Source organism: Drosophila nasuta, chromosome X (genome assembly GCF_023558535.2).
Source record: "Drosophila nasuta strain 15112-1781.00 chromosome X, ASM2355853v1, whole genome shotgun sequence".
Taxonomy (NCBI): domain Eukaryota; kingdom Metazoa; phylum Arthropoda; class Insecta; order Diptera; family Drosophilidae; genus Drosophila; species Drosophila nasuta.
In genome coordinates this window covers 31128953-31155527 of record NC_083459.1, presented here as the reverse complement: position 1 = coordinate 31155527, position 26575 = coordinate 31128953, and the positions used below count along the sequence as shown (strand labels likewise).

The 26575-nt window shown below is 36.4% G+C and overlaps 1 protein-coding gene across 1 annotated transcript in view; it reads left to right on the top strand.

The window, feature by feature from the left end:
- The window catches only part of LOC132795956 (uncharacterized), a 172855-nt gene that overhangs the window by 75664 nt on the left and 70616 nt on the right, over window positions 1–26575 (top strand). Inside the window, 6 exon segments of the mRNA XM_060806926.1 lie at window positions 467–595; window positions 722–1077; window positions 1588–1693; window positions 1758–2282; window positions 3525–4435; window positions 4514–4617. Coding sequence (XP_060662909.1) covers window positions 1013–1077; window positions 1588–1693; window positions 1758–2282; window positions 3525–4435; window positions 4514–4617 — 1711 coding nt within the window. The 5' untranslated portion in view covers window positions 467–595; window positions 722–1012.

Sequence of the window (26575 nt, the reverse complement as noted above, 5' to 3'; positions counted from 1 at the left end):
TTTTTTTTGTATAAAATCAATAACGAAATTTACAAAACTAAGTTTGTCACTCAATTGAATAGAATTGCCTAAGTAATTTATATAATTTCTTCATTTTTTTTTTTTGAAAATTAATAACGAAATTTATGAGACAACGTTTTTCATTGTCACACACAATTGAATAGAATATTTCGCATGCCTCAATTGTAGCCAACAAACAATTTTGTAACAAGTTATAAATTACAATTTTACAACAATAATTTACAAAGTAGATAATATTGAAAATTATTAAACGATATTCTGAAATATTTATTAAATATTTACTTTCTCGTAGTTTTTGGACCCCCCAGAATAAATAGTATAATAATAAATTATATATTGAATTTTCATTTGATTTAATTAATTGCAAAATAACATTTTGAATTCTAACATCCCCTTAATGTTTTTTAAAACCAACAAATATTCTTTTTTCTTCGATTTTTTTCAGTGTATCTCTGTGTCTCTGTGTGTAGAAAATTCCCCAAATTCCCCGCCCCACTTAAAGCAAAAAAAAAACAATATTTTAAATACAGCCAAAATAAAACCGAAAAACGGAAAAATCTACAACAATTGCAAAGTAAGAAATTCTTGGTGAAGTTTGTCAAAAATACTCAATTCTTTAATTCAAAAAAAAAAAACGGATATTAAAGAAAATCGAAAAGAGTATTTGAAATACCAAATGTATTTTTTTTTTCTTATTTAGCAATAGCAAAATCAAAGAAAAAATTAATAATACCAATAATTAAAAAGAACCTGTGAAATTTTGTGAATTTGCAAAGACTATTCCCACACATTTTGTGCAAAATTAAACGAAAACCGAATCAAAAATCAAATATATTAAAAAAAAAAGCAAACAGGAGGAACCCAAGGAACACGGAACACGACGGCAGAAGAACACCGAGGATCAACGGATCAGCTAATGGCAAGAGCGAAATAAGTTTCGTGTTATAAGAAAAGGGATCTGCCGAGCTGCAGTCACAGAACGCCATGCGCCATGTCAAAACTTCGGCATTACAGGTCCATGGATCAGCCCTGCAGCAGCGTCGTCATACGCAAAAAGTTAGCACAAAACACACATATCTAACATAAATCATAAATATTTTAAAACGAAAAACAAACGCAACTTTTCGACAACAACTGCGAAACACCATCTATCCAGCTATACTTTTCCTCTTCTATCTCGAAACGCTCTCTATTTTTGTTGCTATAAACACAGCTTTTCAACTTCACCTCACACAACTTTCATACACACGAACACACGAAAAAGCTAAAAAGCTTTAAGTGCAGCATGTGGCGTGCTTGAAAGCTTTGACACAAACAAAACTTTGCATGTGCTTTTTGTTGTTGTAAGTTTATCGAGCATGAGCTTTTGTGTGCACTTTTCAAATGCGGAGCTTCAAAAGCTTTCTCGAAATCACATTTGTGATTTCACTCGAAGCTCGATGCAAACTGCAGCACACGTTTTTTAGTTGGTTTTCTTTTCGATTTACTAATGCCTGCCCTAAGCTTTTTTCTTTGCATGCATGCCTCGAGACGCACAATATTTGAAAATAATGTTTATCGTTGCAGGAACCTGACATCCGTATGCTTCGTCTGCAACCTGCCCATCATGTCGCACCAGGTCGGCCTGGTGTGGCAAGGCGGCAATGGCTGGGACGACTTGGTGCGCGAACAGGTAACATATGATTATATTTACTTTTTCAATCTATGTAATGCAAATTTCAATTGCAACTTTGCAGCTGGAAGAATCGACGATACGTCAACGTCTTGGCGGTCGTCGCGATTCGGCGGCCCAAATCACAACGCCGCCAAGTCAATCGCCACCACCTGGCTTGCAGCGACGCCGCCGCAGCTCGTTGGCCCAATTAACTGACATTTTGCGCGAGTGGAGCGGCGGCACCAACAAGCAACAGCAGCAGCAAACGCAACAGCAGGCCGCACGCAACAAGGCCCAATTGAATCGACGCGAAACTCTCGCCGATCTCGCTCGCAGTTTACCCTGGCGCACCTCAACCACCGATGCCAGCACTGGAGCCGGCGGCAGCAACACCAACACCGGAAATACCACATATGTTACTCCGCGGAAGCGTCGCGAATCGAGCGCCGATTCAGGGATACGCAGCATGCGATCGCGACGCGATTCCAACACCGCCGAGTTTGTCAAGCATTGGAATCGACGCGAGAGCACCACCGTTGAGGAGCAGCCATCGTCGTCGGGTGGCGTCGGCGTCGTTGTGCCCGTTGTCATCGAGTGCACCAAGAGTGTGAGTGTGTTGTTGTAATTTAAGCGACTTTAAAGTACATTTGTAGAACAGTCAACATTATTAATACTTGTATGTAGCTTAGAAATAGCAGGAAAAGCTATAGACTTTAAAACGTAAAAAATGTATAAAAGTTATAACAAAGCTTCAGTTGTAATTTAAGCGACTTTAAAGTACATTTGTAGAGCAGGCAACATATTTAATATGTAGTTTACAAATATTAGGAAAAGCTCTAGATTTTAAAACAATGTATAAAAGTTATAACAAAGCTTCAGTTTAAGCAGCAAAAGAAATTATACAAAAGACATCGTTTTTATACCCGCTACCGATTGGGTAGAAGGGTATTATAACTTTGGCAGGAAATGTATGTAACAGGTAGAAGGAGGCATCTCCGACCCTATAAAGTATATATATTCTTGATCAGCGTCAACAGCGACGATCTAGCCAGTCCGTCTGTCCGTCCGTCCGTATGAAACACTGGATCTCAGAGACTATAAGAGATAGAGCTATAATTTTTTTCGACAGCATTTGTTATTATTGCACGCAGATCAAGTTTGTTTCAAATTTTTTCCCCGCCCACTTCCGCCCCCGCAAATCAAAAAAATCGAATAACAAGTTTAATTTTAAAGTTAGAGTTGCGAATTTTGGTGTATACAATAATTACTATAGTAGTTATGATTCCTGAACATATCATTTGATATATTTTTAGTATTTTTTTTTAGTATTTTCGGTATATTCTGCAAATGATACCGGTTTATTTTATCTTTATTAAAAATAGGTAGCGGGTATCTCACAGTCGAGCACACTCGACTGTAACTTTCTTACTTGTTTGTCATAGTACTGAGAATTTTGGTCTACAAAGTGCGTCAAGATCTGAATATTAATGTTAGAAATTGGTCTTGTTCAGTGTACTATGAAGTCAACAATATTATAAAATTTGGTATTTTGGAATTTATACATATTATAGTATTTATTCGATTTAGATTCGTTTTAGATACCTTAGGAGAAACAGATTGAAAAATAGACTGTGCAACAGTTTTGTCAGCTTTAGAAATTGTATTTAAACCCAGAGTTATTTTGCGATACCTTTAAGTAACATAATCCAATTGCCCCCAACTGTAAGCTAGTTTCTCGATCTAAACAACAAACACTGCAAACCTGCATCCGGCAATTAGCCACAGTCCTAACCTCATGCATGCCTCTCTCTTTCTCTCTCTCGGACTTTCCTTGACTCCAAACATCCAGGCCTCGCGACGCGGCTCAGGCGAAAGCTACCTGTCAAGCAGCCGTCGCGACAGCAATGTTGCCGGCCGCGTGACAACGCCGCCTCCACCACCCAAATACCAAGTGACCAAGAAGCGTGACTCGCTCGCCGCACCGGAATTTCCCAATTTCCGGCAGGAGCAACGTCCATCGACTAGCTCCGCCGGCTCCTGCTCCGACTCTGTGCCACTAATCTCAACCAGCACTTATCACCATCAGCAGGTGGACTCCGCCTGTCAGGCCCTGCCGCCACCGACGATCATCACCAGCTCGGTGACGCCGCCAGCAACGAGTCCGACGGCGCCGAAGGGTCGCCGCGATTCGACCACCCAATGCGGTCGGGTCAATCGACGCGACTCAAAGGCGGGCATCAGTCCCGAGCGTGCGCCGCGCCTGCAGCGTTTGCAGCGTCAGGCGACGGCCTTCGATGAGAGCTGTCTGCCCGGCGGCAGTCGACGCGGCTCGCAGCCCGCGTTGAGTCCCGATCCGCCCGAGGAGGGCGAACGTCGGACGTCGCGACGTGACTCACTGTCGCCGGACAGCGCATCGCGCGGAGGTCGCCGTGATTCCCGTACGCATCTCTCACCGGATCGTTCCCATGAACGCGACGGCAGTCCACGGCGTCATACGCTGCGACGCCAGAGCAGCTCGGCGGCACGATCGCCACGCTCACCGGACTCAAACAGTTGCTCGTCGTCACGGGATCCCAGTCCGTGCTCCCGCCCGCCGCCGTTGACCACCGTCGAGCAGAATCAACGGCCGGCGATTAGGCGGCAATCGACCACGGAGGAGATTTTAATCGCCCGCGGATTTCGACGACAGTCGACCACCGAGGAAATGATACGTTGTCGCAATTTTCGACGCCAAAGCTCCCAGAGCGATGATGTCTGTCGGTGAGTCGGTGCTTGCTTGCTTTCCTTTTCATAAGTGTTAATAGTGGTAGCTAAACGGTATTACTTTTTCGATTGCAGCTATCGTGGCAGACGCGACTCTTCGGCGCAGATTATTGACGGCACCATCGGCACCATGACCGTGGAAACAACCAGCACTTTCTTTGACTCCAGTACTCAGACCGGTGAGTGACGAATTTTCTTTTTCCATTTCTTTTCTGACGAGTGTGAAAACGGAAATTCTAATAGTAATCTTGTTGATTTCGAATTCATAATACGAGGAATATAGACCCATTATTCTATTGGTATAATTATTTTTGATTGGGAATCATCAAAATGTTTTGCAATTTAGATTGTATGAAATATTTGAATTGCAAAAACATAATTATTGCATTTTTGAATTATCTGAAATGTTGATTTTGTTAGCATGAATGCGTTTAAGCTGGACTATCCAGGAAAAGTTTAAGAGTTATTTTTGGGTAGTTTTCAACGATTGAGCATTAAAAATCATATTTGAATCGGAGAAAATGTGCAGTAAAACCTTATTTAACTCTATGAAGCTAATAGATATTTATGAGTAGAATCACCTCTTTTACTATACGATAAAAGAGACCAAGAAATTAAGTAAACAAAACCAAACTACCAACAATTAAAAAGGAGAAAAATAGTTAGTACTAAAAGTTTATACTATTAACTGAAATTTATGGAAAAACCATGTAAGAAAACTACAGTTGAGTGTGCTCAACTGTGAGTATGTATACCATATTTTGAATAGTACTACACTCAACATATACCATAGAGTTCAAAATATATCACATTATAGTATAAAAATTGAACTTTAAACCGTAAGAAATTCGCGCTCACTTTGAAAACCGTTAAGCTTTCGCTTACGAATGCATCCTGTTGTGTGGTGCTGCCAACCTGTGCGTAAAAGCTTAGCGAAAGCTCTCGTCGCATGCGAATTGTTGCTATAGCTTTCTTTTCTCAAACAAAATGGCAAACAGCTGTTCGCTCAGCTGAGCGCATAACGAGAGCTGCCAACTTGTGATAAGGAAACGAGCAAAAAAAGGAGAAAAGGAGAAAAAACGTAAAGGAGGATGCCAGAGCACAAATGTGTGGAGGAGACGCTATCAATGTCGGCGCTCGGCATGCCATCAGTTGGTGTTGAATACGTCGACGTGCCACAACGCAGCAAGCAGCGCCGCGCAGCGCAACAACTCGATAAGATTCCCCCTTCAATCCCCCGACCAACACTAAAAAAAAACACGCACACTTAACAAGAAGAAGACGAAGACACAAGACGACAAGCCCAACAAAATATTCAAGCGAAATACAACAAAATACAAATTCAAATTCAAAATAATAAAGTGCCGGAGTGAGAGATTTATGTTATTTGTTTGGTATTATTTTTGGTTGTTTTCAAATCTCAACTAAAAATCGCCAAATTTCTTTATTGTTGTGTGTGTTTTTTTTTGTATTTTTTTTTGTTGTGTTAGTTTTTTTGGGGTTCTCCAAAGTGCGTGAGTGTAACGTAAAGTAAAATACAAATGAAGATTGCCCCATAGCCGTGTTCCGTGTGTGCGTTCTCATCGTCCTCGTTCTCGTGCTCGTTGCCTCCGCTTGCCGCAAAACCGGGTTTCCACAATCGCATCCGCGCCCTCGTTTTGTGGCCAAAAAAAAAAAAAAAACAGAGACGCGTTCGCCTTGCGCATAAATTTATTGTGCGTTTCCCGCTTTCTCGTTTTTATTTACATTACAAAAAAAAGTGAAGAGAAAAAAAAACAAGAAGAAAACAGCAACAAGCGCGTTCTTTTTTTTATTGTTCTGTGTGTGTGTTTTTTTGTTGTTTTTTTTTTTTGTATACATACATATATGAAAAATAATAGTTATAATAATAAGTGAACGCTTGTTGGACGCCTGCACTTACAATAACAAATATCTTGAGCGATATCAAACAAACGGCAGCGCAGTGGCCGAATACGTTGACGCTGTTGGCGACGTCGCCGCGCTGCGCAATGGCCGCCGTCCGCTTCAGTCGCAGTCGCAGCAGCAGCAACAGCAACAAAAGCAGCAACATTCATCACAACAGCAGCAACATCCACAGCAACAACAGCAACAGCCAACACATCATCAGCAGCAACAGCAACAGCAGCAATCGCATCAATCGCGACCACAACAGTCGACGAGCAGCAGCGCCAGCAGCAGCAGCAATCGTAGCAACCGCAGCCGCAGCGGTCTGTATTTTTGTTTTAAACTCCATTTTCTTAATTAGAAATCCAAAGTGTTCCAACAGAATGTAGAAATACCATATATAGGTAATTCTCTGGCGAAAATGATAAAGATGAATCTCAATCTCAATCCTCTAGCCCACGCCAAAGATTTTGATTGCTTTCATAAAGTCTAGGCGGTCCAAGGTTTTTATTCTATAAATCTCTATCTATACAAAAGTCAAAATTGTTCACAAACAAACATTTTCTCTTAAGAGATACAGACCGCAAAAGTTCTGAAATAAAAAATTGGGGTTAAGTTTTAGATTAGAATGATTTTGAAATTATTTTTCTTTCATTCTTTCGCCGGAGAATTAGCCAAGTATTAAACAAGAATATGAGTCCTTTTTTTAGATCTAACATTTAGTTTAGTAAATAAGTAATATAGTAGCGTTACAAAACTCTATAAGGAAACTCATTTAGGCCAAACCTCAGACTCATATCATGACATGAAATCGAATTTTTAATAATTGAGCATTTTCTTATTTCCAATCTCAGGAAAAGAACAACGATTTGGATTCAAAATGTTTAAAATTCAAATCAGTTTTTGAAAAAATTAGTTCATTATGGAATAGAATATAAAAAATTCTATTTGCATTAACTTTATTATTGCCAGAGTAACCTATTTCCAACTTCTATTCTATGTATATTGAAAGTATTTTAATTTTAAATCATTTTTAAGAAAATGAGTTCACTATAGAACAGAAATAAATGCAACTGTCTGTCTGTTTTTAAACCAAACCTATTGTTAAAATTACCTTTGGCTGCCCCAAAAAGTAGGCAACATTTTTCTATGAGTTCTAAAAAGTTTTCAGCAGATTTATTATATACATATGTATAATTATATAAATTGTTGAAATAGAGCTGCTTGAGATTGAGATTATAGAGGAAAATACAAATTTCCCCCAAAATTTTACAATTTCACTTTTTACTAGGATTTTACTTTATTTGCAAGTATATGCTTGAAGTAATGTATTGTTATTATAATGCGAAAATATATTTTTAGTTCTGTTGTGGGCAAAAATTAGTCAAGCTCTTTCTGGTCGTAGGGAATGTTAACAAATAGAGTAGCGTCTGATGTTAAGGATATTTGCTTTTCTGTGCTGGCTCCAAGTTCGTTCAATTCAATGATCGATCCTCGCTGAGAGAGTGAGAGGAGTTCGAATGATAGATTTTATAGTAAACTCAGCTGTTGGCTGCGAAACTTTCTCGCTGACTTTGCTTTCAATGCCAACTGTGAAGTTCAAAGTCCACTATAGAAATTTATAGATAGATATATAGCATTGCCAAAGTGTTGCTACCCAACAAGCGCGGTGTCTGTCACACTCACTTTAATGAATGAAAGTACCCAACACACTCACATATATCAATGTGGGTGTGTGTGTGCGAGTGTGTCTCTGTTGACAGCGAACAAATGAATGAGTGCTCACTTGTCTGGGCATCGTCATCTCTCACTCTCTCTCCCGCTCGCTCTCTTTTGCTTGTGTCGGTGACGCTCTCTCTCTTATGAATGAAATGTGAGTCAAGTTTTGCGTTTTGCTTTCGCATTGCATCAACCACCTCTCACAACCCACCCTCAAAAGCAGCCCCAACATAAACTCCTCTTTTTTTCTTTTGCTCCAATCCATAGCACATTGTCTCTCTCTCTCTCTCTATCTCTCGTTCATTCTATCGTCGCTCTCTTTCGCACTGGTGCAACAAGTTTGCTTTCAGGTTTGTAATTGAAAGTAGTTTTGCTACGAACTGAGATCAATTGGAAATTGAAAATTGAAAATATTGTTGTATATTTTTATAACTTTACCTTTTACTATTTGGTTATCTAATTGGCAATACAATCAATCCTTTTTGACCGCACTTCCAGCTGAACAATCAGTGCAAATGAATTGAATATTTACGCAAGTTTTTCAAAAGTTAATGTTAAATAATGCCAAGAGATATACACAATATAGAAAAAAGAATATCGAGGCAATGTAAAATGAGAAAATAACTAAAATCAACTACTAAAATGGCTTTTGAAAATCCTAGTAGTATATTAATATACCAAATATAGCCTATAGAATATTTTATAATTTTTCAATATATTAATTTGGTATATACATATTTAGTATATCAGTATACTATTATTAGTATATGGACATACCAAATATAGTCTACGGAAAAAATAACTAAAATCTTAATGGCTCTTGAAAATCCTAGTAGTATATTAATATACCAAATACCAAATATAGCCTATAGCATATTTTGTTATTTTTCAATATATTAATTTGGTATATACATATTTAGTATATCAGTGTACTAGTAATAGTATATGGATATACCAAATATAGTCTACGGTATATGCTAGTATATCTGTATATTAGTAATAGTATATTGATAAACCAAATATGGTCTACGATACATTTGAGTATTTTTCAGTATGTTATATGTTTTGGTATATTGATATGTAAATATGACATATTAATTTTAGTAAATTAGTAATATTATATTGACATACCCATAATAATCTCCGGTTTATTAGTATTTTCAGTATATTAAGCTAGTATATTTTTGGTATATTTTATTAAAAATGATTACCGGGTATTTCGAAGTCGAACACACTCAACTGTAGCTTTTCCCACTTGTTTTTTTTTTACAGTATATTAAATAGACTCGGATTTCATTGCCTGACTCGAATGTTCGCCAATAATCCGCATAGATTTTAATACAGCTATAAAAAATGTTGGAATCAAATTCACGCGCGATTAACAAAGCGTTATATTTTACACTGTTTTTTTAATTTTTTAAGAGAATATTTTCATATCAGAGTCGAAATAGATTTGTTTAACATTTAACAGCAAAGAATGCTTGATATTTGCATGTGGCAAGTAACGGGCCAACCAAAATATAAAAAAAAGAAAGGGGAATATAGAAAAAGTGGAAAGTGGAAAGCAGAGTGATAATGGTGGGAAGGGGGAGAAGGGCGGGCCAGCTGATGGCTTTGTTTGTTTATGGCCCAATAACTTTATTGCATTTTACGAGCACGACCAACATTAATTAATGGCCGCCAAAGGCAATTTCGAAAGCGGACGACAAGCCAAAAACACACACAACAAAAAAGCAAATATAAAAATTGTGATACACAGCGAAAGAGAGAGAGTGAGAGAGATAGAGAAAGTAGAGAAGCACTTATAGGGTTAATGTCCAAAAAAGGGTTTTCGTTTGGCTTTTCGTTTCGTTGTTGTTGTTGTTCTCGTTCTCATTCTCGTTCTCGTTTTCGTTCTCGTTGATGTTGATTGAAGCCCATCAATATGATAACTGAACCGAAAATTGGTAGCAACAAAGTACGCGTGTTGCATTTTTAATGGCGTTACGATTAATAATTGATGAAAGTCTAGAGACAAAGGTGTAGTTGTGCGTGTGTGTGTGTGTGTGTGTGAGAGAGTTTCTTACATTGACATTGACATTGACATTGTATCTGCGGTTTGCGCATTAAACTTGCAAATTATTGCTGCACATATATCGTTGCAACACACCACATTGAGGCAGCTCAACTCGATGGTCAGTTGTTTGGCCTGCAGCTTAGCTAATGTGTTTCACAGGTGCCATAGTTCGTTATGCCTACTCCGAGCTAACGGTTGTGTATTTGGCTTTGGCTGCATAAAACAAAAAGCAATAGCAACAGCAAAAAAAAAACGAGAAAAAAATGCAACGTTGGCTAAAAGCCATCATCAGTTCAAAATACCGCTGGCAATCGCCAACGGTCCAGCTGCCTTCTGGTAAGCCATTTAGCACACACACACACACACACAGACGGACGGATGAGAGAGACAAAGAGACAAACTTTATGTCTCTTTCCCCGTTGCACTTGGGCCGCATAAACACGGCGAGAAAAAGGGCATTCAAAAGGCGAGCTAGAGAAAGAGATTCGAGTAACATTTTAAAATATACCAAAAACTATACTGCAAAAATACTAAAATTATGACGATTGATATATTTGGTATATTGATAACACATTCAAAATATACACAATAAAAATATTTAAAATATACCAAATAAATATACTGCAAAAATACTAAAATTATGACGATTGATATATTTGGTATATTGATAACACATTCAAAATATACACAATAAAAATACTTAAAATATACCAAATAAATATACTGCAAAAATACTAAAATTATGACGATTGATATATTTGGTATATTGATAACACATTCAAAATATACACAATTAAAATACTTAAAGTATACCAAATAAATATACTGCAAAAATACTAAAATTATGACGATTGATATATTTGGTATATTGATAACACATTCAAAATATACGCTAAAGTATACACAATAAATATACTAAAAATATACCAAATACATATACTGCAAAAATACTAAAATTATGACGACTGATATATTTGGTATATTGATAACACATTCAAAATATACGCTACAAATATACACAATAAAAATACTAAAAATATACCAAATGCTATGGTCCAAATATATAGTACTACATTCAAAATATACCATAGAGTACACAATATACCAGATTGTCAGCCAAAGCTACAGTCGAGTGTGCTTTATAATACCGTTATTTAAAAATATACCATATTAATATACCGCAAAAGTACAAAAATGTACCGAAGAGTACTAAACATACCAAATTGTCAACCAAAGATACCGACTGCAGTAGATGTTTAATTAAAGCAAAGCCAAAGGAGTAAATTCAATTAAAACTAGCACGACTCTCAAAATATATATTTTCCAAGTGAAAGTGTAAAATTATGATGCCTTTCTCTTAGTGTACACACACACACGCACATACATCGGACACACACATACATCGCACATATCAGCGCAGAGCGATGCACAACATTGAATTATGAGCTGACCTGTGTGTGCAGCTTGGCATTCCACAAAAGCCAAAGTTGCAAATTGAATATGCCACACATGCCTGTGTGTGTTTGTGTGTGTGTATGTAAATTCCATACTCACACACACACACAAACATGCATATAGAAAGAGAGAGCGTATACTTAATTTAAATTTGATATAGTCGAGGACATGAAATGAAATTCGCTCGGCTACGTTCGCTTGCTAATAAATTCATATCTATTAATAAACTGCCTGACATTCCGTTGTTTTATGGCAGCCAAGTGCATAATGTGGCAAACGCTGCACCACATTACACATGGTATTCGCCTTGCAACGTTGCACGTTGCATGCTGCATGCTGCACCTGCTTGTAATTTAATATAACAACTTGCAGCACAACTTGCTTCATTTTCACACAGTTGGGTTAGTTTATGTTATGTTCTGGAACTTCATTTGGATTACATAGAAATAGCACTTTACTTTAAATTGCTTAGTTATTTTTGGCAAAATTTGATATATGTATTTAATTAGTGTGAAATTTCATTAGCTTTACTCGCATTTAACTCATTTAACCACTCGAGCTTAGCTAGCTTTGCATCTAATTGTTTCTCTGCTCCATTCGCAGTTTGCTAAGCTTACTTAAATATAATCTTTTGCGAATGTGAGAATACGTTTAGATTAGAAATTGAATCGCTTTCACAAAATTTAATGATAGAACATATAAATATTATTAAACAGACTTTATGTTAATAAGTTAAAATCTATAGTACTTATTTAAGCATAGTCTGCTAATCAATCAAATAAACACAGTGTGGTAGTAACGTTAACATATGTTAAATGAATATACCGAAAAAATACTCAAATATACCGAAGAACAATGCGATATTAACATTAATATACATATCTGAAAATAGTTTTTTGATTATTTGGTATATAGATAATCAGCTATTGAATTTCCCAGCAAATAAATTTAATAGATGAATATACCGAAAAAATACTCAAATATACCGAAGAACAATGCGATATTAACATTAATATATCTGAAATTATTTTTTTTGATCATTTGGTATATAGATAATTCGCTATTGAATTTCCCAGCAAATAAATTTATTAAAATAATCAAATAAGATAATATACCGCAAAAATACTGCAATTTATCGAAATCTATATTTGGTATATTGATAATCAGCTATCTTTTTATTAAAACCTTTTATCCCCATCTAAAACAATCGAATTAACTTAATTTTCTTTCGTCGGCTAATTAAGACAACTTGTTGATATTAGTTTAAAGGTAAAAACTGCACGATAATTCGAATTATTAATCGTTTCGAGCACCATCAAGTATTAATATATACGAAGTTAAAGGCTTTTATTTTATTCACTTCTCATTAGACTGAATAATTAATCAACAAATTGAGCTGCTAGCATAATAGACTTTTCATAATTGCTTGGCACTTCATTTGGCACTTCAAGTTGTGTAGCACTCGAATTCAATTTCATTTATCGACGTTGAGATGTTGAATTCTTGTGAATTCCTCTTCTTCGCGCACTGTTTGCATATCCTCGAAATGTTGTGCAAACAACGTCGTTAATTCCATTTGGCCAAAAAAGTCTTTTCAAGTGTTGGCACAAAAGTTTAAGTCTTGTCACATGCCACAAGATATTTAATTTTAATTGTTGTACATTTTAACAAAGCAAAGATGGCAGCTATATGTATATTATATACCCTGTAATGATTGAAATAATTGAAAATACGGTTAAGTTATGCTGTGTTACGACATCTTAATTTCTATTGACGGATATTTTACTGCTAAATTTAGTAGACCAACTTTTAAAATTATTCAAGAATAAATTGTATATGGCAGCGGTATGGAAAATCTGGTATATATTTTAAATAGAAACTTAATGTAGCTTTCGGTATATTATTATGGTATATATATGTATATACATTCATTATTATACCCGCTACCCAGAAGAAGGGTATTATAACTTTGTGCCGACAGGAAATGTCAGCGTCAATAGCCGAGACGATCTAGCCATGTCCGTCCGTCCGTCCGTCCGTCCGTCCGTCCGTATGCAACACTGGATCTCAGAGACTATAAGAGATAGAGCTATAATTTTTTTCGACAGCATTTGTTATGTTTGCACGCAGATCAAGTTTGTCATTAACTACTATATTAGTTATGATTTCTAAAAATTTGGTTGCAATCAGATAAAAATTGTCGAAGTTATTAAAGAAATACTGTATGGGCAAAAACGCCTACTTACTAGGGGTCTTAGTTGGTTTGGCCGACAATCTGGTACATTGTGCCGTCTATGGTATATTTTGAATAGTGTACTATATCGATATACCAAACATACCATTTGGTATATTTTTAGTATTTTTGGTATTTTCGGTATATTTTTAAAATAATACCGCAATATTTGGACTTTATTAAAAATGGGTAGCAGGTATCTCACAGTCGAGCACACTCGACTGTAGCTTTCTTACTTGTTTTAAATGGATAGCGATTTTTTCATGATCAAGCATTCTCGAATGTAGCTCTTCTATTAAAGTATGATATATTTAAAATGTAATATACCAAATGTAGCTATTGGTATATTATTATATTTAAGAATATTTGCTTAATGTATGTTATGCACATATTTTCCAATATCAAAAAGCAGTTCAATTTACATTTTAGGCTTTATTTAATTGCATAAATCAATAAGTTTTTAAAAACTGCTGTCAAAGTAGCTTTAATGCGAGCACGCTCATTTCTTATCGAATTGCCTACAGCAACGACAGAGAGAAGAGAAGAAGAGAGAGAGAGAGAGAGAGAGAGAGAGAGAGAAAAGTTGGGTAGCATCGCCAGCAATTTGTTGTCACAGCACCTGGTCACGCCTCTGCTAATTTTTATAATTGCACTTTGACGATGTAACAACAAATACTACTAATAAAAAGCGCTGACCACACAAAAGCAATAAAAACAACAACAACGACATCATAGCCAGAAGGCAGTGTTGGACATTTGAGAAGGGTTTTTTTCTCTCCACTCCACTCCACATTTATTTTTGCTGCGACACGCGTTCAACTTTAATTTATGAGTGCCGCTGGTAAAAGAGAACGGGAGAGAGAAAAGGAGAGAGCGTGCTAGAGGCAGACAGAGATAGAGAGATAGTAGTAGCTAAATGGGGAATATTGTGGTCCATGGGGGCAACGAACAATGGGGGCACTAACACTACTACATATTGTACATACATATATGCTCTGAGAATGAACTGAACTCCATTGTTGAGTGTGTGTGTGTGTATGTGTGAGCGTGTTTGCTAACGGTTTAGCGATGACCCAAAGAACATGGCCACCATTTTTGCCCCATAATCAAGGTCAAGCTGTTGACTTTGAGGCTCGTCTTGAAACTCAAACTCAACTCGATTCGTTTCGTCTCGTTTCGGTTCGATGTGCACGTTTCATTAGCCATTGATAGGTTTATGAATGCATTAATAATGTAGCTATTGCCATTGCTATTGGGGCCATTGGAGCATTTTTGGTATTGCCTTTGACTGGACCTTTTGCTTTCGTTTAATTGATGGATTATATTTGATTGATTTATGAAGCTCAAAGCTCAAGGCGGCCCATGTGAGTATGAGTACTCATACTCATACTCATATATTCGTAATGTGAATGTGTTGCTTCATCTGTTGGCCAGTTCAATTAAAGATGTTGCACGCGCTGCATACTTGATTGATTTGTTAATATGCTAACCTGACTTAACCTGCGCTGCTAAAATATTAAAAGCGGTTAAAAATATATGGGAACAAGTTTCTATTAACTTCACAACTCGTTTGTTTAATGGAAATTGAATAAACTGCATTTGAACTCTTCATTGAATAATGACAAGTAATAAATGAGGAATATATAATGTACTAAAATATACCTAAATAATATACCAAATACTACATTTATACGATCCATAAAAGTAATGCGAAAGCGGTATTATTGTTATATTATTACATATATAGTATTTGGTATATTAGTTTGGTATATTTATACCGACAAAATATACCAAACTAATATACCAAATGTTACATCATATATAGTATTTGGTATATTAGTTTAATATATTTATACCGACAAAATATACCAAACTAATATACCAAATACTATATATAATGTAACAATAGATCAAAATACCATGTATAGTATTTGGTATATTAGTTTGGTGTATTTATACCGACAAAATATACCAAAATAATATACCAAATACTATGTATGGTATTTCGATCTATAAAAGTAATGCGAAAGCGGTATTATTGTTATATTATTGCTATTATTACACCGACAAAATATACCAAAATAATGTACCAAATACTATATATGGTATTTCGATCTATTGTTACATCCAAAAGATACCAACCTAAAAAGTCTACTTGACTTAATTCATGTAACTCTGTTAGATATATTAACTTTTGTTTATATATTCGCATAGTTATTGGTTTGGATTTGTAATTCTTCGAACCTCTGGCTTTTAATAAGGAATAGCAAACTGCGTTTGAACTTCTCATTTGTTAATCAAAACAAATGCAGGCTATAAACTTTAATGCTAAAGCGAGTAACGGCTTTCAAAAATATCCTTTCTGAAGAGAGCCACTTTCATTGCGTAACTGTTTTTTGACTAACTGCCAGATTAATTATAATGACACGTAATTAAATAAGTTGAGCTAGGTCTACGCAGTTGTTTGCCCAGATGGCATCGAGAATGGAGGGAAAGGGAAAGGTAGTTGTAATCCAACTAGTCGCATTAATTGATTTATAAATGAGTTTTGTTTGACTAACTGATTGATTGGTTGAGGGCGACTTGAATGTGAATCGTGTTGAGAATTTGAAGGAATATGCGAGCGAAATGCGGGCAAACGGGTCATAACACAGCTCGTTTCGGCCAAATGTTGCAAGCTGGCTTATAAAGCACAGTTGCTTGGCCCCAAAAAAACAAAAAGAAAATCTGCAACAGTTCTTGGCACATTTTTTATGCTCGTCGAACAACATAAAACGCAAATTGTTATGGCAGCAATTCCGGGACAAACACTCAAGTTGTGGCCATAAACAAGCGAAGGGCGCCAGCCATCGATGCCATCAATCTAAAGGTGCGAGTAACGAGTAACAGCAGCTCTTCAACTCTCCCTCCCCTCCCATCCCAATCCATACAACTCGCGCCACTCGCAGCTATCAGCAGCACTTAGTGGCGGCTCAATCAAGCAACGATGGCGATGGCGGCGGCGGCTTCAACTCACCTGAACCTGAACCCTCGGCGCAATGTCCAAACACAGGATGTATTATGCCATTAACAGCTGTCATTTCTTGAAATATTTGACAGCCGAACAGACAGTCCTGATGAGGAAGGCCCAGCCTGACACCGAATGTCGCAAAACAAAAAAATAACCGAAACAAAAACAAAATAATATGTTTATTGTATTCGACTTTCAAATACCCGCTTGACTAAATTATATAAAACTTAAAGCAGTATTGTTACAAAATATCGTAGCTCTAGCTCAAACAGTCTTCGAGATGTGAATATGTTTACCTGCGGACAGACAGACAGACGGATCGACAGTTGGAGTATATATATAAATATAGTTACTACTGTATAGCCCAAATAAGTATTCTTAATAAATTTCGTGGCTCTAGCTCAAACGGTCTTCGAGATCTGAGTGTGTTTACCAGTGGACAGACAGACAGACGGATCGACAGTTGGAGTATATATATAAATATGGCTACTGCTGTATAGCCCAAATAAGTATTCTCAATAAATTTCGTGGCTCTAGCTCAAACAGTCTCTGAGATCTGAAAATGTTTACCTGCGGACAGACAGACAGACGGATCGACAGTTGGAGTATATATATAAATATAGCTTATGGGTCTACTACTGTATTGCCCAAAGAAGTATTCTCAATAAATTTCGTGGCTCTAGCTCAAACAGTCTCTGAGATCTGAATATGTTTACCTGCGGACAGACAGACAGACGGATCGACAGTTGGAGTATATATATAAATATAGTTACTACTGTATAGCCCAAATAAGTATTCTTAATAAATTTCGTGGCTCTAGCTCAAACGGTCTTCGAGATCTGAGTGTGTTTACCAGTGGACAGACAGACAGACGGATCGACAGTTGGAGTATATATATAAATATAGTTACTACTGTATAGCCCAAATAAGTATTCTTAATAAATTTCGTGGCTCTAGCTCAAACAGTCTTCGAGATGTGAATATGTTTACCTGCGGACAGACAGACAGACGGATCGACAGTTGGAGTATATATATAAATATGGCTACTGCTGTATAGCCCAAATAAGTATTCTCAATAAATTTCGTGGCTCTAGCTCAAACGGTCTTCGAGATCTGAGTGTGCTTACCAGCGGACAGACAGACTATATAGTTTATGAGTTTCCTTTGGTATAACACCCTTCCACGCCGTGGGTGGCGGGTATAAGAAAAAAATATGTATTTCGCTTTAAGCATAAACAGAAGAGCGGCCATAGTAATAATAGTAATAACAAATAATAACGATAACACAATAATAACGATAATAATAATAACGATAATGATAATAATAAAATTATTATTATTTTTTATTGAGACAGTATTTTAGTTTCGGTGGCAATTCCGTTACATTCTTTTCTCTTGCCTTGCGTTGAGTCTCGTTTATTTGCCCAACGAGAGAATGGAAGGCCAAACAATTCCCGTTTGCCTTTCCCCATTGTTATTTATCTGTATACCAGATGGTTCTGTCCCTCTTCCTTTCACTCTCTCCCTCTCTCTCTTTCTTTATTTTTGTGAGTGTGTGTGTGTGTGTGTGTATGTGAGTAAGCTGACCCCAATTGCCCCTTGTCGCCCATTGCAGTCGCTGTATTGTTTAGTTGTTGAACCTCTGGCAAATGTCGTCCACAGTCCAGAAATAAAAGGCGACCAAGAAGCTAATGTTATGCAAAAACTTGGATGCATACTCTATAGGCAAGAATTAGTTCAAATGAACGATTCCACCGAATCATTCAAGTGGAAAACGTTGAGAAGGAATTTATATTACGAACAAATTGTATGTATATGGCAAATAATTAAATGAGCATGAACATAATAAATGTTGAATTTCAATTAACACAATGTCAAGTCCAGCAGATGTAAAGCATTTAAAATATTAATGACATAAAATCTAAAAAATAGAATACGCCATAAATTTACTTTAGTTTAAGATTGTGTCATTTGAAATTATTCTTATTTAATCGCATTAACTTTCGCTTGTTATTAACTAGCAACTCATTTGCTTAATGAGTTAATCAATTTAGTTCTGTGCATAATTTTTGTCTTATATTTCGTTGTTAATTTCTAAATTGCAATTAGTCACGATTTCCAAGTCGGTGTCTAAGTAGATTTTGGTTTCGGATATTGTATTTTATGGATTGGTCATTGCATATACTAAATACACACACAGAGACGAATAGTTTCATAAAATCAAATTAACGCACAACTTGACAACCAAAATGCGGCAAGAAAAAGCATGTTAAATAGGCGTAGTCTATACGACAGCCAGAGACCCTTTAGTATAAACACTAATAAGAAAATAAATCAAATAAAATACTAATTATTCAGACTGACGCTAAATGAAATGTGAAAATGAAAATTAAGTAACAAAGAATTGGAAAGTTGAATAGACCCCATTTAAGCTGAGAACGAAAAGGGTCTTGAAAGCAAACTAAACTGCCAACGCTCACTAATTGAAGCCGCCCGTCAGGTGGGTTATCCTAAGACAGGCGACAGGCGACAGGCGACTTCTCACTCCACACATTCACTAGGGTCAGACAGTGGTGGGCGCAGGGGGCGTGGCGGGTTAGAGAAGGGGGTAAGGCGACGCTAAGACATAGCGTTTAGCTTTAGCTCAATTAACAGCGTTTACAAATAGAATGGCAGGCGACCCGTAGTACAGATTCATTAAAACACGAAAAAAGCACACACACACACCCACGCACACACGCAAGCCACACCCACAACGTACACACACACACACACACACACACACACATGGACATGGACATGCTCATGCTGTTGGCAGGGAATGCAAACAGTGAGTAGAAAAAGAAAGACGAGAAAAAAAATACAGTTCAAACAAAGCAACGTCCAAGAGAAGGCGTTTTTCTCTTTCCCTCTTTCACTCACTCCAACTGAGTGTGTGTGTGTGTGTGTGCGTGAGTGTGTATATTTTAGTAATTTGGATTAAACATGCAGAGCGTCCAGCTGAAAGACTGAAAGAAGAAGGCAGCAACAGCAACAGCAGCAGGCGACGACAATAGAAAATCACCTGACCCATTAGAAGGCAATGTGTATAAAACTTAAATGACATGTGTGTGCGTGTGTCGGTGTATGTGTGTGTGTGTGTGTCTGTGTCTGTGTCGGTGTATTGGTGTTGAAGTTTGAAGTTATTGCTTTCATTTGGCCTGCCTTTAGTTAGTCGTTAGCAGCATTCGCCTTCGCCTCTTTTTTTTTTTTTTTTTCTTTGCTCTGCTTGTTGTTGTGTTTAGCAAACGTTAAGAATTTAATTAAGTCTCCAACTTGTGCGGCATACTAACTTGCACACACGCAGTCAGGCACATAACTATTTACAACATGCATATAAAATTTTATTTATTCTAATACTCGCTCCACACATCGTTTTCTCCGCTCCCCAATTCGGAGCCAATTAAGCTCACACTCACGACTGCAAGTGAACACAAATGTCTCGGGGGAACGCAAAGCTACATAAATATGTATTTCTATAATAGATATAGAGTACTAATATATGCTAGCTAATAATTGAAGTGAAATCTAGCGTCTTTAATGTGTTAAATATACATATGTAGCCGAGGAACATAGGAGAACAAGTAAGAAAGCTACAGTCGAGGGTGCTTGACTATAAGATACCCGCTCGTCAAATTGAATAAAAGCGAAAGCGGTAATATATTTAAAATATACCAAGTTAATATACTAAAAATACTGAAGTGCACTCTAATCTACACACGTACAAATGATATGCTAATCGAAAAATGATTTTATTAGATGACCAAATTTGCATTTCAGTATATTTTTAGTATTTCTACGGTATATTCATTTGGTATATTTAAATTATCTTTTATGATTTATATTTATATAATAAATGTACAAAACGAATATACCAAAAAGGATACTAAAATATACTGAAAGGTGTTCCAATCTACCAGCGTAAGCGCAAAGTGATTTGATTAGATAACCATTAATAATCACTAATATACCAAATATACATTTCAGTATATTTGCAGTATTTTGAGTATATTTACATTGTGATCTATAATTTATATTTTAAATATACAAAATGAATATACAAACAAAATAATACTAAAATATACTAAAGTGCATTCTTATCTACAATCACGAATGATATGCTAATCGAAAAATGATGTTATTAGATGGCCATTAATATATCAAATTTGCATTTCAGTATATTTTTAGTATATTTTTGGTATATTAATTTGGTATATTTAAATGGGCATTTATTATTTATATTTATATATTAAATATACGAAATTAATATACCAAAAAATATACTCAAATATACTGAAAGGTGTTCTAATCTACCAGCACAAATTATATTGTAAACACAAAATGATTTGATTAGATGACCATTAATAATCACTAATATATACAAAATTAATATTAAAACAAAATAATACCAAAATATACTAAAGTGCACTCTTATCTAAAATTACAAATGATATGCTAATCGAAAAATGATTTTATTAGATGACCATGTATTACAAATTGTTTCTCAGTCTCAGTTAAATCGTGATCCATCTAACTTAACTCGCGCGTCATTGTTGCTTTTATGGTTATTGTTTATTTATTTTGTTTTTTTTTTTTCGTTTTCGTTTTCCACATACAAGTAACATAACAAATTGAGTGGGAAATGTTGGCGTGCCTGTTTTGTATGTGTCTAATGAATGTATTTAATCACAGTTGTGATGGCGCTGGTGATTCTGATTGTGATTGGGTTTGATTCATGAGACATTTCGTGACTTGTCCAACTTTTTGATATGCGCCACACAATTTCAACATGACCAAAAACGCAGTTGAAGCAGCAAAGCAACAATCCTGCGTTACTTTTCTCCTTCTTCCCACTCCCACTCCTCTTTCTTTTTGTTTTTTTTGGCAAACCCGCAAAATCTCTGCCAGGGAAAAAACAGAGAAGAAAATAAAAACAAGCAAGTGGCAGGCCAAGGACCGCAACATGTTGATGCTTTGCTAATTGGAGCAGCCAAAAGACTGAGAGACAGAGGACAAGGATGCTCTGAGCACGGGCAAGGATAACGACGACGACGACGACGACGATGGGAGTGAAAGTGTAACTGGCAAACACAAAAAAAAAATGGAGAAATGGAGAAAGGAGCTGGGGCAATGACGTGGCAAGCAGAGCGAGTGCCAGATGAAAATAATTACAAAACAGTTTACTCAATAAAATTCCGAATGATTTAACTACAACAAACAGGACGACAAGGCGAGGACAGAGTACAAGTCGTTGCAAGGTGGAAAGTGGAAGGAGACAGAGAGGGAGAGAGAGTGAGAGAGAGAGAAGGAGGCAGAAGGGAACAGCATCGACCACAGACAGAAAACAACAACGAGGAGACAGCATCAAAGGCAAACTGACTGAGGCGAAAGTTTTCTAGGACGGGGCGAACATAGCTGACATTGATTGAGCGAGGACGAGGACGAGGACAAACACTACCATTAGCACGAGGACATGGACTCGAAGATGTGGATGTGGATGTGATTGTGTGATTGTCAGTGTGACTGTGACTGTGAGTGAATGAGCCAAGATTGCAAGCGCCATTCCGACATACAAACACGACACACAGGTTGACTACAACTGCCGGTTCTGAGTCACCGCAGCCTCACCGCTTGAGTCTAGCAAGAAAGCTACAATTGGGTAGATGCGACATCATTAGACCCTGTCACAAATTATCTGAAATTCGAATGTGTTTTTGTCTTTGAGGTTTTATTACAATTATTATAAAACTTCACTATAAACAAGTGTAAGTAAAAGCAGGTCTCGAGTGTAAGGGTTTTTGAAGGTCTAAATGCAAAATATTTATAATTTGCGATATTATTTCTTATGTGTGTACTTGCTTAATATCATTCTATTGGAAACACTTTAGTAATAGAAGTAACTATCGCTATTCAACGATAGTCTATTTGAAGTCATCGATAGTGTCGATAGAATTGTCGATTTACGTATTGCCGCTTTTCTTGAATTCAAGGCATTTCGCAAGATTTTTGTCGTCTGACTTTTTAAAAAACTTTCAGCATGTGAAATTTTACTCTTTTTTTAAATCTGTTTCAAGTGATGCAATCGCGCCAATTAAGCTCAAAATTAGTAATAAAAGTGTTCGGACTCAGCTAAACTTGAATCGAATTTATTCTAGCGAAGCTTTCATTTCGTTGTGCATACTCCTTTACTCATTGGGGTATAAGGTATAGCAAAAAAAGTGGAGGAGTTCGCTTCGTCCTTTCTTACTGCTGCTTTGGGGTACGTTGACCGATGGTGATGACGATGACAGTGCCTGCTAATACGCTGTGCACGCAAATCGTCAACGCTGGCAGCTCGACCTCGAGTCGAAGACGAAGCTGAAACTGAAGCTGATGCGTGGGCTTCAGTCGGATTATGAAATACCCTTTAGCATCGGGAATAATTCAATATTTATTAAGCATTTCTTTTTTTTCTTTCGTTTTTTTTTTTTTTGTTGGGGAGGTAACTTTTGTGCACTTGGGAATTTCAAAGCGAAATTCATGCCGTCTGTAAGACTGTTTGCCTTTTCCTTTCCTGTTTTTGTCTGGATCACGACAAACCTGCGAATGCTCTAACTCGACACACTTTGTGGTGTGTTGTGGCTTTTGCAGGGTATACGCAAGTGCGACGTGACTCGTCAAAAGTGCGGAGATGCAAAGGAACCTTGGCCAAAAATTCAGTTCGGTTTGTTCGCTTGCCAAACTTTTCACAAAAGTTTTTCGCTTTTCGTTTCGGCACGCAAACATAAGATTTTTACACGCACACACACACACACACACACACACACAATCTCGTATGTGTGTGTGTTTTATATGAAAAATTTTTGCGCGCTTGAAACCATTTCAAAACTGAATTAACTTTTGTTGCACTTTGGGCTCTGCTTTCGCTTTTGTGGCCGCCCCAAGCTCAAATCTCCATATGCCATTCGCGTAACAAAACTTTCATCCTCTTTTCTTTTCTCTTCTCTTCTTTTTTTTATGTTAATTCCAAAAACCGTCTTTCCGGCCTCAATCCCTCCCTCACTCTTTACTTGCTTTTCTACAGTATAGTTCAATATGGGATCTGTGTCTGTGTAGCATTTCTCACATGCCACACATCCCCGAAAGTGGCCTCATGAGGTTTTTCTCGGCCTGCGCCCAACAATTAAACAACAACTCCAGAGATTTTCCCAACCACAAACACACACACAGTTTGCAATCCTTTTTGATTAGAAATAGCCCAAAGTTTGGCATTCGATTTGCATTAAATGAATACATTAAACATTGAGGTTGCATTTTGCCTCTCGAATACGAATTTTTGTTGCTTGCTCGAAGAATCGATTAAAGAAGAAAAGTTCAGCAGCAAATCAGTTTCTATGTTGATTTCTACTTTGCTTTTACAATCTTTTAATTGTGATTATTTTATGGCCCAGCGTTCGGGTTCTTATTGCTTTTAGCTGAAAATTTGGTATATTTTGTACTCTATGTGGTATATTTTAAATGTAGTATATCGATATACTACAGGTATTAATTAATTTGGTATATTTTTAAAAGATGGTTTTATGGAACACCCTAGGCTAGCTTTGCCTGATAATCTAGTATGTTTTCCACTCTTTGGTATATTTTGAATCTAATATCGATATACCAAATAGACGTTTCGGTTCATTTTCGTCATATATTAACTTGGTATATTTTTAAAATATGGTTCTATAGCTTTGGCTGACAATTTGGAGTTTTTGGTAGACTAGAGTATATTTTAAATGTAATATTATATTATATAGTTATACCAAATATAACACTCAGTATAATTTTAGTATTTTTTGGTATACTGATTTGGCATATTTAATTGAAAATTGATAACAAGTATAGTATATTTTGTACTCTGAGGCATGTTTCAGTATTTTCGGTATATTTGGTATATTAATTGGGTAGCACACTCGACTGTAGCTTTCTTACTTGTTTTGTGTTTTGTGTTTGAATGTGAATTGAATTGTTATTTAATTGAATTTTTTATTATTTTATATAATTATAATCTGAATTATTTGATTTACAAAGTTTTTTACTCTTTTTAATTGAGTTTACTGCAATTTCGCCAACGATTACAAGTTCCTTAATTTACTATATCATCTTTATTTTGGTGGTCATTCAATATGAATTTGAAAATTTGAAATTCGAATAATTTTTTAGGAATACATTTTACTTTAAAATGATGTGCTCTAAAATGTTGAATCATATTTGATTAAAGTAAATCGTTCAGTGATAATTAGAATTGGAATGCCACGTGCCTTGAACATCTAAGAAGAACGAACATTCACATTCGCATCAATTTTGTGTGTAAAAAGCATACTTTTGGGGCAATTCAAAAGAAAAAGCCATGCTTTGCCTCCTCGCTCTCTGGGATCTAAAATTCATGCTAATGTGAAATTCTTAAGAAGCCTTTAAGGTAAAATATTTGACAAACTCTTTTCTTTTTTTTTTTTGCGTAAAAATATGTTAATTGTTGTGCTGGCCGGAAGCTATTTGTGTGCCTGCCTCGGTTGGCTTCGCTTGTGCTCTGTGTTCAGCTTGCAACAAGTGGCTGGAATGTTGCATGTTTATAAATCAAATTTGCAACGCTTGAAAGACGCTAGAGCTTCTCTCACTCACACTCACACTCTCTTTTGGTCTCTCGGTCTTGTTGTCGACGGTTGTTTTGCTTGCCAAATGGCCCAAAAATTAATCACAACACTCGCCTACAAAAGCTTTAAGCGATGTACATGTGTGTGTGCGTGTGTATTTGCCACAAGGCGTGCCTTGTAAAGTGTGCGTAGGGGGAGACGGAGGAGGAGGAGAGGAAAGTGGGCGAGGGATTCTCTGGGAATCTGTATGGTCTTAGAGCGAGCAGCATTTTTACGCACTTTAATTCCATTAAAAGGCGCATTATGCCGCTGGTGTTTACGTGCCGCATGGGCGTGGCCTTGGAATTTATGTTGCATACTTTTTGGCGACGACAGAACGCACAAAGACACACACACACACAAACTCACGTATTTGCAGTCTGCAAGTACACTAAGAAAAAGTATAGAGCAGATCAAAGTTCGACTCGATAAATCTTTTGCTTATTTAAATGAATGCGAACAAAGTTATATAGAATGGGAAATATGAAAAATGAATAAAATGAAGAATATAAAGGCTATAATAGCAAATAATATAAATATATTTATGTAAAAATGAGACTTAATTTGTATCTTAGTATTATATATCTTATAGATTCTGAAATCTAGGAATAGATTTTGTCAAGCCAAACAGTGCGGTAATATCATTGAGGTATACCAATGACAAACTAATGGAGAATATACTGAAATGTTTATTCGGTATATTAATATACCAAGTACTGTCAAATATAATGCTATCTCTTATAGTCTGAAATATATGTAGGATCAGATTTTGTCAAGCAAAACAGTGCGTTTATATCATTTGAGTATACTGGAGAATATACTGAAATGTTTATTCGGTATATTAATATACCAAGTACTGTCAAATATAATGCTATCTTTTATATCGTGAAATATATGTAGGATCAGATTTTGTCAAGCAAAACAGTGCGTTTATATCATTTAGGTATACTGGAGAATATACTGAAATGTTTATTCGGTATATTAATATACCAAGTACTGTCAAATATAATGCTATCTCTTATAGTCTGTAATATAGGAACAGATTTTGTCAAGCAAAACAGTGCGT